Source organism: Paroedura picta, chromosome 1 (genome assembly GCF_049243985.1).
Source record: "Paroedura picta isolate Pp20150507F chromosome 1, Ppicta_v3.0, whole genome shotgun sequence".
Classification (NCBI taxonomy): Eukaryota; Metazoa; Chordata; class Lepidosauria; order Squamata; family Gekkonidae; genus Paroedura; species Paroedura picta.
Window position 1 is genome coordinate 177,968,354 of NC_135369.1, and position 12,245 is coordinate 177,980,598.

Below are 12,245 nucleotides of genomic sequence, written 5' to 3' on the forward strand. Positions count from 1 at the left end.
TCTTTGAACCTCTCCAAAGAACTTGCAGGAGGATTCTGGGATTTTATTCCTGTTCTTCAAACTAGGCCTATCTGTTATAGGTTTGTGTGTGTGTATTTATTTATTTGGTTTCTGGATTTTTCAGAAATCCTGAATTTTTTTGGCTGCATTGTACAGGGAGGTATTACAGTCAGTGGGTCCCCATAGTATATAATGAGGATTCACCCAAGGATATCTGTGGGGATGATCTGTGTTTTGAAGTAGATGCACCAGATTTGTAGCATAGCTGCTAGTGCTTCTCCCCTCCCACCCCCCTGAAGTATAAAATAAATCTGGGTGTCCAGTTCTTTGAGCCCCCAACAAGGGTTCCCTCTGACCTTCATTGGTTTCAGTAGAGGGTAAAAAGGTGTTTAAAGGGATTGTGATCTCTTTAAATGCCTTTGCCAAGTGGCATGAACTTCAAAGGTGTTTAAAAGATTTCCAATCACTTTAAACACCTTCTCAAAGCAATGTTCAAACATAGAATGTTTAAAGGGACTGCAATCTATTTAAACACTCTTTAACTTCAACTATCCGGTGGTCCCCAAAAATCACAAATATTTTCTGGATTTGTGATGGGCTAGTACATTTCAAATAGCTAAAAAATACCCAAATTATATCCAGTTTAAAGAATAGCTGGAAAATACTCATAAGGTGTTTTGGCATAATTTTTTAGCTTATATATAACCAAATGCACACCCCTAATGTATTGTGAGATTATTTTTTGTACAGTTTAGTTACAGTTTATATACAGTTTAGTTTATACCTGCCATTCGATTTAGAGAAAATGCTTATCCTTTCCTCCTGCTGTCCTTTCTTACCTGAACTAAGGTGACTTTGCATCAAGACCAGCTTCCCTTTCTCAAAGATTCAGCTAACTTGAAGAGTCAGCATATTCTTCGCGTAAGCTCTCTTGATAGCTGTATCTATATGCGTTCAGACCCCCTCTCTGACATATTCTGTTTAGAAGGCTGAAAAGAAGTCACTCTCTACCTAGCATATGCCTCCTATCACAAGCAGACAGAATGAGCTGCAAACTATTATAGCCAGTTGTGATTAATCCATGAAAATGTCTAATTTATGCTGAGGCTTTGTTCTTAATGCTGTTAGTCACTCGTCGGTGTTACTGAAATCATGGCTTGTGGGAATATAATTATGCAACACGTTGTCCTCTACATTCAGCCTCAGAATTATTTTGCAAATGAGCATGAAAGCAGTGAGTGCTAAAATTAATTTTAGCGATAATGAAAGTGATAATTCTTCCTTAATCTCATTTCTCTTCCTGAAGGATGTGCATCATGGCAATGGTACTCAACAGGCTTTCTACAATGATCCAAGTGTACTTTATATTTCACTACATCGGTATGATGACGGAAACTTCTTCCCAGGCAGCGGAGCTCCTGATGAGGTAACGTTAAATAATGATAGAAACATAGAATAATAGAGTTGGAAGGGACCTCATGGGTCATTTAGTCCAACCCCCTAGATGATGCTGATAGATTTGGCTTTCCCAAGGATAGTGTGTCCCAGAATATTTTAAAAAGCTATTCAATTAATAAAATGCTACAGCCAGGATCATATAACCAGGATCATATACTCTGCCCCCGCTTCTCCATGGGCACAGTGGAGGTGTTTCTCCACCGTGGAGCTGACGTCTTCAGGCACTAAGCATTTCTCCTCGTGCTAGACCAGAGAGGAACACACTTTGTAGCAGAGGAACACCCCCATTGTGCCCAGAGGGAAGCATGTATGAAGGAGAAATATATGATCCAAGCCACACACTTTGTAAAGTTTACTATGTCACTGTTTTCCCTCTGCTCCCACTATAAATGAATAAAAAGTTGTCAGTCTTAAAAAGGAGGAAGCCAGGAACATAACTGCTTTATTTGTAATGTATATCTATGAACAGAAGCTGGCATTTTTATATCAAAGGGTGTTTAGATTATTTGATCTTGATTTGTCCTCATGTCCTGTTTTTCAAACCAACAAAGGGGCCCCCTCCCCAGATATGCACATTCGCACTTCTGAATTGACTGGGGGGGGGGGGGGATTCTCGTAGTGACAAAAGCCAGTGGTGAACTATCCACTCATTGTAAGGCTGCCTCTAACATTTGTGTGTCTGCAAAGACTATATACATGTTGACTGTGTCTGCCCATACATCGGTGTAAAGTGTGGATGATGCTTTATCTCAAGGGTAGTCAACCTGTGGCCCTCCAGATGTCCATGGACTACAATTCCCATGAGCCCCTGCCAGCATTTGTTGGCGGGGGCCTCCTGGGAATTGTAGTCCATGGACATCTGGAGAACCACAGGTTGACTACCTCTGCTTTATCTCCTTTACATTATAGCACAGCTGTAAAATATTGAACTTGGTCCAGGCAACTGAGAAAGCATTGGTCCTTATAGCACATGAGGCCTAATTACTAGAGATGGGCGTATAGGCACAAACCAAAAAAAGGTAGTTCAGTTCGGGCTTGATGGAGACACCCAAACTGAAATTGTACTCTGACAAATCGAGCCAGTTCAGGACATGTAAGAATGGCCCTCGGCATTCTAAAGATTCCAAACTCACAAGAACTCTCCAGCTGATAACGTTTGGACATTCAGGCTCTGAGTTGCAGCCCCCCCAAAGAAGAAATGACAGACATGGTTTCAGGAGTGTATAGAACAAACCCTGTGTGAGCTTTCTTGAGGCACTCCCAGAAAAGTGCTTTCTGGGGAAACATAGTCAAGCATGGGTTCTGGACCATAGGGCAGACAGGATGGACCTAGCCTAGGAGCCACCCATGCAGCAGGTGGCTGACTCTCCAGGCCCACCCTCCCTATGCAGGTGATTATAGACCTTTCCTACCTCCCCGCTCAGGCCCCAGCCATATGGCAGGTGCTTCCCCAGGAGCCATTCCCCACCCACTCATGTGAAGCAATTACAGGGCAAGGTGGATGTGATTCATCCATGGCCCAGCTGTCTGCAGGCAAAGCAGCCACAAGCCAAGGCCAACCCTCCTGCTTTACCCGGTCCCAGGAGCCACCCATAGTACATGTGGCTAACTCCCCACCCAGGCCCTCCCTCCACAGGCAAGGTGAGAACAGGCCAGGCCTCTGCATCTGAGACAATTACAAGGCAGGTGCAACCTTCCTGCCCTTCCTGTTACTGCCAGACACCCTTGCTTCAGCCAGCATAAGAGAGCTGTGGTCATTGGCAGGCACAGCAACATCTAAGACTCGGTAAGGAATGGTCCCCCACCAGTAGCCTGCAGTCACCTATTGGACCATAACACTGCCTGAGCAAAACAAAGCCAAGGAAAGTGAAGGGGACAGCCCTGGAATGTAGAAAATGTATTCAGGGAATCAGACTATGCATTCAGCATTACAGGCAGTACTGATTCTCCCAGGAATTATTTGGCCATGCTCTGTTATCATCTTGCCAGCAGGCAGAGTGAATGGCCATGGCTAGGACTTTGGGACGAATCCAGGGAATGACATGCTGCCATGTGAAAATGAGGACCTGTCTACTACATGCTTTTGAACATTGTTTGGCTCTGTGGTGCAGTCAACAGCTGTGGGAGTGAAGGGGAACTGTCTAACAACTGGAGCCCGGAAGAAGGAAGAGCCCTCAAACAAGGCTATGCCCGCTCAACCCATCAGTGACATCCTGAAAGAATAGAGTGTGGAAGAGGACGGCTATTGAGCCTTGGCACTACAGCAAGGAGGAACACCTCACCTGCCCCAACATCAAAACAAGGCTCAGGGGAAAAGGTTAATCAGTGATAACCTTCCATTGGAGTGAGTGAGAGACAATATTCCACTGCCTGAAAGAGAAATCCAGAGAGTACTGGGTGTGAAATATCATGTCCCCCTTTTTCTCGCAGGCCGCCAGTCAGCAAAAGGAGGACACAGTCCATTGGATGTGGAACTGCTGCTGAATGGCGAGCCATTTTGAACTGGAGTCACCTTAGAATCATAGAGTTGGATGGGACCTTCAGGATCATCTAGTCGAACTCCTTGCAGAATGCAGGAAATTCACAACTACCTGCCCACCCACAGTGACCCCATCTCATGCCCAGATGATCCCCCCCCCCGCCGAAAAAAAAATCCACCCAAATCCATGGGCAGTCTGGTGTGGAAGAAACTCGCCTCCATCCTCCACCTTGCCAGTGGTGAGAGTGAAAGAGGATGGCGGTCATGTGGAGCCATTTATCAAAGCTGGTAGGGCCCCTGGTGCCTGGAAGGGGGAGAAGGATGGCACTCCTCAACAAAGACCTGTGGCCATGCCTATGCATGCAGCTCATCACCTTGACTGCAGAGAGCAGGCAGAAATGGATGGCTTCAATCCTGGGATGATGGCAGCAATGAGAAGAAAGAAGACTTGCCAAGTCCTAAACATAAATAAGGCCCAGGGGGAAATGTTGGCCAGCCTGCAATCACCTAGACAGTGGAGTGAGGGAAGGTGAAGATTGCTCTGGAGTCTCCCGAACATGTCTACAAAGATTACTATCAGCCAGCTCCAAAGCGAGGCCCTTTCTCCTAACTGGAAAGCAGCATGTTTGTGCTGAATGAATGCTCTAGGGTAGCGGTCCCCAACCTTTTTGTGGTCAAGGACCGGCTCCGGGGTGGGGGAGAGCCGGCGGCCCGGGCGCCGCACATGTGTGGCAGCTGCGCGCAAACGCACACACGTAATTGCCGCACATGCACGTTTTCGCCAGCAGGAGGCACAGCGCGCATGCGTGGCAGCTCCGCAAATGCACGTTCGTGTCACCGGCGTACCAGTGGCCGCACCTGCCTCTTCCCCTCCCTCTCGCAGCGAGAAGCTACTTGGGCCGCGAGCGAAGCGACCGCTTCACTCGTGGCCTGCCGAGCTTCTCGCTGCGGGAGGGGAGACAGGCGCGGCTGCCGGCGGCCCGGTACTGTGGCCTTCATGGCCCGATACCGGGCCGCTGACCCGGGGGTTGACGACCCTCGCTCTAGGGGGTTGAAATAAAATGGAAGAAAATAAAGGGGGGAAAAACACAGAGAAATGCACTCTCGGGCTGCAGGCAGCAAACAGCAGATAAATCCCCCTATACAAAAAGCAGCCCAGAAATGAGAGAACTATCCTTTCTCAATCCCTCCCACCAGCAGAAGGAAGGAAGGAAGGAAGGAAGGAAGGAAGGAAGGAAGGAAGGAAGGAAGGAAGGAAGGAAGGAAGGAAGGAAGGAAGGAAGGAAGGAAGGAAGGAAGGAAGGAAGGAAGGAAGGAAGGAAGGAAGGAAGGAAGGAAGGAAGGAAGGAAGGAAGGAAGGAAGGAAGGAAGGAAGGAAGGAAATCAGGGCCAAGCCAAGCCACACCTGCAGCCCCTGACTGATTGAGCAATCCCCACCCCACCCTCAGCAAAGGTTTTGCTTCCTCCAACTAAAAACAAACACAGGACACATGCGCTTATATAGCGTTTGATCCCATTGAGCACTTTTTTGGCAGGCAGCAGTACCTGTCTTGCTTTGAAGAGTCTCTGTTGGTGTTTTCAAGACTGAAAACCACTGCCTTGCAGTTCTGTACTGGAAATTTGTTCAGTGAACTCTTGCATGCAGAATGTTGCCTGCCAAGTCCAAGTCTGCTGCATGTTAAAAAAAAAAGTTTTGGTTTCAGATACAGAATGTTTTGATCCTATAGTTCTCTTGCATAGGTGGATTTTTAAAAATAAAATTACAAAATTACAGAAGTATAGAATTCATAATTCAGATAGTCCATACATATTGTACATTCAATTTAAGACTGTAAACAAATTACAAACCAGAACCCCATCGTCCTCTTCGAATTAATGACTGTAACTGTGAATCATTATGAGCCATAAGGAAGGGCGGTATAAAAATCTAATAAATAAATAAATGTCAGGCTCAGCAAGGCCTCAAGTGGACTTAAATTATGGATTGGGACCATGTTGAGAAAATGAGCTATTTCCCTCAGAGTAGCAGGAAAGGGGGAGAACAAATGCGTGGCAGTGGGGATGGGTGACATTGCCAGCAAGAGAAGCTTCTCCAAAATGGAGAAACTTTCAGACAACGTAAACAAAAAATAGAGATTGTGACACTTGGCCACCATTTGGAAGACTGTACAGCAATCCTAGTAAACATTCTCAGACTTAGCTGCAGTTGTGGAGGCATCCATGCATGCAGATTATCATCACTGAAGGTGGAATGTTTTCCTGCAACAACCAATAAGAATGCCACTTATTAGTTACAAGGTACATGTGTCCTGTCAGGAAATAAGCCATAGTTAGTGCTCTTCCAGTTTCAGAGGGTGTCACTTCACTTTCATGGGTACATCCCTTCCCCTTTAGATCAACCTCCTATCCCTCCCAAAAGCAAATTGTTTGACGTTGATAATCCTCCGTATGCTGGTTGGAATAAGGGGGTATTTAGGTGTGTAGCCTTGTTGGTCTGAAGCAATTAAACCAGTGGCACCTTTAAGACCAATTAAGTTTATTTCTGGGTATAAGCTTTCTGAGGAGGTGCGCAGGCATTTATACCGATAATTAAGCTTTGTTGGTCTTAAAGGTGTCACTAGACTCAAACTTGGTGATGTTTCAAAAGGGATGTATGACTAACAATACAGACAGCACCAAAAGATGTAGCTTTGGGAGTGGACTGAAGTTATGAGAAAGTTAATGATACTATGGCAGAGCCATACAGGCCAAAATTCTAGATGGGGGGGGGGGACTTGTGGTTCTGCTTACCTCACCTCTCTGTCATGAGAAGTTCCCATCAGCTGGGGGACACGTGATATATCACCACTTGTTGTTAGGTGTGAAGTCGTGTCCAACCCATCGTGACCCCATGGACAATGATCCTCCAGGCCTTCCTGTCCTCTACCATTCCCCGGAGTCCATTTAAGCTCTCACCGACTGCTTCAGTGACTCCATCCAGCCACCTCATTCTCTGTCGTCCCCTTCTTCTTTTGCCCTCAATCGCTCCCAGCATCCAGGGAGTCCTTCCTTCAAGCTACCACAGAGTGTATTGGGCTTATCTAGTTTCATAAACCTCTCCAGTCCTGGTCAAGCCCCAAGTGCCAGACTGATATCACCACTAAGCCCATCCTTGTCTGATCCTTGTAGGGAATTGTAATGGAATAATGAGCTGCATCCCACAGAAGATTTCCCCAGATGGAAGGAATTTCAGTCTTTGGGGCAAGGTAGTACGCGGGGAGGCCTTGTATTTTTCCTTTCCATGTATTGTATGAGTGTTACTTTTTAAAAAGCTTTTCCTGGGTTGTTACTGGCATAATATCAGTCTGGCACTTGGAGCTTGATCAGGACTGGAGAGGTTTATGAAACTAGATAAGCCCAATACACTCTGTGGTAGCTTAAAAGCTACACTGGTCCAGTGATAACACAATGTGGCACTGGCATATCCCCACTTATGCCCCCGTGATGGTGTTGGGCTTAACTTCCATGGCAGTTGGGAAAATCCTCACACAATGTTTTCTAATCTGACTATTTCTACCCCTGGAAACTGTTAGTGATTTAAAACAAAAATTCTTGAAAACTCTTGAAAACCATAGATGTGGTAAATTAGAGCCAGCGTGGTGCAGTGGTTAAGAGCGGCGACTTCTAATCTGGTGAGCTGGGTTTGATTCCCCACTTCTCCACATGCAGCCAGCTGGGTGACTCTGGGCTTGTCACAGCCTGATAGAGCTGTTCTGACGGAGCAGGGTTCTGTCAGCCTCACCTACCTCACAGGGTGTCTGTTGTGGGGAGAGGAAAGGGAAGGCAGTTGTAAGCCACTTTGAGACTCCTTAAGGTAGAGAAAAGCGGCATATAAAAACTCTTTTTAGTCTCATACACACTGTCCCAAGTGGGACTGGAAGTGTGGGTGAAGAGGCCCTTGTGTTACTGCATATTGATTTGTAGGAGATACTGCTTAGAAAAATGCAAGTGTCTAGATCTATGAAAAGTTTCCAGAGGTTTACCTGTCACTTTCTTTTCCTCCTTCCTCCACTTAGGTTGGCATAGGACCAGGTGTTGGTTTCAATGTTAATATGGCGTTTACTGGTGGTCTTGATCCACTAATGGGAGACACAGAATACTTGACTGCTTTCAGGTAATCCCCAAATCTCACTGCTTTTTTTCCCCCTTGTATAGTCTATCTTTGAGTTTCCAAGCCAAAGCAAATAATACAAAATTTCCCAGCTGATGCTGGCAACTGATGAAAATAGAGTTGCCAACCTCCAAGTGGCACCTGGTGATTTCTCACTATTACAGCTGATGTCCAGATGACAAAAATCAGTCCCCCTGGAGAAAATGGCTGCTTTGGAGAGTGGACTCCATAGCATTGCACCCTGCTGAGATTCCTTCCCAGGCTCAACCCCCCAAATCTCAAGGTATTCCCCCACCCCGACCTGGCAAGCTTAGTTGACAGACATACACTTATGCAGTGCTTCTTGCTCTGATGCATGTATCATGTTATATTGATTGACGTTGCCTCTGAAACAAGAAATACACAAAACAGAATTGTCATGGTGAATCGTTCTGTGCCACTGTGCAAAATAGCTGTATTCCTGATACCAAGGGAGCATCTGCTTGTAGGTGCTTGCCCACATTATTTCAAGTGGATTTTATTAGTACCAAAATTATTGACCAATTTTTGTCAACACAAAGTACTGTAGCATCTCATATGCCCTCCTGCATGCAGTCAAGAGAACCTGAAATGACACTTTCAAAGGGATGTGCCTCTACAAGGAGCCAGCTTGGTGTAGTGGTTAGGAGTGCAGACTTCTAATCTGGCGAGCCGGGCTTAATTCCCTGCTCCTTCCCCACATGCAGCCAGCTGGGTGACCTTGGGCTCGTCACAGCACTGATAAAGCTGTTCTGACCGAGCAATAATATCATGGCTCTCTCAGCCTCACCCACCTCACAGGTTGTCTGTTGTGGGGAGAGGAAAGGGAAGGCAAATGGAAGGCGCTTTGAGCCTTTTTCGGGTAGAGAAAAGCGGCATACAAGAACCACCTCTTCTTCTTCAGTAATATCAGGGCTCTCTCAGTCTCACCTCCCTCACAGGGTATCTGTTGTGGGGAGAGGAAAAGGAAGGAGAGCGTAAGCCGCTTTGAGACTCCTTCGGGTAGAGAAAAGCAGCATTTAAGAACCAACTCTTCTTCAGTAATATCAGGGCTCTCTCAGCCTCACTTCCTTCACATGGTGTCTGTTGTGGGGAGAGGAAAGGGAAGGCAACTGTAAGCCGCTTTGAGACTCCTTCAGGTAGAGAAAAGCAGCATATAAGAACCAACTCTTCTTCTTCTACAAAATGTTCAGCAGTACAATTCTCCTGGATACATCATATTAAAGGATAATTAGCAATCTTTCATTCTGAACACAATACGGAGGTGGAGTTTGGTCTTTGACTATCATCAGCAAACCAGACAAACACCTACAAATACTTCTATCATTTATTGAGATACGTTTCTTTAGTGAACGGGACAGAACAAAATACGAGAAAGTTAACACTACAATTACTGGGAAAATAAATTCTAAAATTTTTAAAGCACCCACCAGCCTTTTTAGCAAATAATAGGTTTTAAAAGCGAATCCATTTTCAGTTGCTTGTCCCACTGCTTTTAGGAATAATCAAATAAACCCAAGATACCCATAAGGTAATCTTACCTATTCTCCTTTTCAACGTTCTGTCCAGAAAATTCTGATTTGCTCATTCTTATCTCTAAACCACATATAATTACGTAATATTATTTTAAATTAAAAAGTGATTCATAACTAATACGAGATAAGCAATATGAGTGCTATTGATGAACTGATTGATTCATCATCGATCTTCTGTGCAGTCCCACATGGGGACTGCACATGAGTAGGACTGCAATCGGATAGATCTTTGCAGCTGAACACTGCCAGGACGTGCTGCATGCTGGAGCCAGAAGCTTGCTCCTGCCCAGGGACCACGTACTCTTGTGCAGCAGCAGTGTCTCACTCTCAGTTCCTCTTTTTCTACTGAAGTAGAAGGTCATGTTTTTGGATTCTCCAGCTACAGTTCACAGGATTTCTTCAAGATTTGTTGGAACAACATCAGCTTCCAAGTTCCTTCCATGGCTCCGAAGGTCCATTTCAAGAAGTGCTCTCGATGTGGGTTGAAGATGACCCAAACTGACAAATATGATCTCTGTCTGGTCTGTTTGGATGAAGGGCATAATGTCTCCACATTTAAGGCCCGCCAACACCTCACCATGAGTGAGGGGGATAGGGTGTCAGAACATAAGGCAGCATTGTGGAAGAAAGCCTTTAAAGGCTTTAAAGACTCGGATCCCTTGTCCAAGTTGGCCCCAGCGAAGGCTCCCAATTCCATATCCTCAGAATCCTGGATTTGTGTCTTGGTGGTCCTCATCTCGGTTGCGATTCCCTCTGACTCATCTTGCTTCTTCTGATCCTAACAAAGCAAGACAAAGGAAAAAATGTAAATTGGCTTCCCTGCAGAGCGCTCCCATTTGCACTCCAGAGCCAACACCAGCCTTGCAGGAGAAGCCCAGGACTCCCAAGTCCAAGATCTCCACCTAGAATCATAGAATTGCAAGGTGCCTCCAGGGTCATCTAGTCCAGCCCGCTGCAGAATGCAGGAAATTCACCTGTTTCTACCTCAGAACCACCTGAAACTAAACCTCGAAAAGGCTGAGATCTTGTGGCTGGGAAGGAAGGGGCTGGAAGAGGAAGCTTGTCTCCCCTGCTTTGACAAGGTGTAACTAACAACTTCACACTCCATCAGGAATCTGGAGGTGATCTTCAATGCCTTTCTTAAAATGGAGGCACAGATTGGATAACAAGAGTGCTGGACAAGGATTGGAGTGACCCTGGTTCTAATTCCCACTTTGCCATGGATGCTTGTTGAGTGATCATTGGCCATTCATATGCTCTCAGCCTTATTGTTACTAGATGTGAAGTTGTGTCCAACCCATCGTGACCCCATGGACAATGATCTCCCATTCTAGGTCTTCCTGTCCTCTACCATTCCCCGGAGTCCATTTAAGTTTGCACTGACTGTTTCAGTGACTCCATCCAGCCACCTCATTCTCGTCCTCTTCTTCTTTTGCCCTCAATCGCTCCCAGCATTAGGCTCTTCTCCAGGGAATCCTTCCTTCTCATAAGGTGGCCTTGGCATTCAGCCTAGCCTACCTCAAAGGATTGTTGTGATGATAAAATGGAGGAGAGGAGGAAGATGAAAGCCAGCTCTGGTGCCCACTGGGGAGAAAATTGGGTTATAAATCAAATAAATAATGCATTTATTAAACCAAGTTAAACCTGGCCATGGGGTAGAGATAGCGCTAGTCGCCCTGACGGACGACCTCCGTCGCCAGTTGGACCGAGGCGGGTCAGCACTGCTGATATTACTACACCTCTCAGCAGCGTTCGACACAGTCGATCATGAGCTTCTAGCTTGCCACCTCACCGATGCCGGAATACGAGAGACAGCCCTCCAATGGCTGATCTCCTTCCTCCGGGATCATGGACAGAGGGTTGCAATTGGAGACAAAACATCAGACCGTCGTCAACTTGCTTGTGGAGTCCCACAAGGAGCGGTCCTCTCTCCTATCCTATCTTTATGCGCCCTCTTGCACAACTGGTACGGAGGTTTGGGCTGGGTTGTCATCAATATGCCGATGACACCCAGCTCTTCCTCCTGATGGATGGCCGCCCTGACTCCCCCCCAGAAGCATTAGCCAGCTGCCTGGAAGCAGTGACGAGATGGCTCAAGCAGAGTCGTCTGAAGCTCAATCCTTCAAAGACGGAGGTCCTGTGGCTGGGTAGGAAGGGCCCATGCGAGGAAGCACGCCTGCCTGCCCTGGATGGAGTACAGCTCTCTACGGCTGACTCCGCCAGGAACCTAGGCGTGATTCTGGATAATTCCCTTACAATGGAAGCCCAGATCCCAAAGGTAGCGCGGCTGGCATTTTACCATCTCCGCCAAGCCAAACTACTAGCGCCCTACCTGGCGCTGGAACACCTAGCCACAGTGATCCATGTGACAGTCACCTCTAGACTGGACTTCTATAACTCGCTCTACGCAGGCCTGCCCTTAGCCTTGACCCGGAAACTACAGCTGGTCCAAAACGCAGCAGCCGGGATCCTCACTGCAACATCGTGGAGGTCCCACATCCGGCCCATTCTCCACCAACTGCAGTGGTTGCCAGTTGAATTCCAGATCAGACTAAAGGTTCTGGTAATTACCTTCAAGGCCATTCGCGGTCAGGGCCCAGTGTAC

General features: G+C 46.6%; 1 protein-coding gene across 7 annotated transcripts in view; it reads left to right on the forward strand.

The window, feature by feature from the left end:
- The window catches only part of HDAC4 (histone deacetylase 4), a 172,294-nt gene that overhangs the window by 142,565 nt on the left and 17,484 nt on the right, over window positions 1-12,245 (forward strand). For all 7 annotated transcript variants that reach the window (XM_077313311.1, XM_077313338.1, XM_077313330.1 and 4 more), the window contains 2 exons: window positions 1,307-1,426; window positions 7,993-8,090. In XM_077313311.1, coding sequence (XP_077169426.1) covers window positions 1,307-1,426; window positions 7,993-8,090 — 218 coding nt within the window. The remainder of the gene's footprint in view (window positions 1-1,306; window positions 1,427-7,992; window positions 8,091-12,245) is intronic.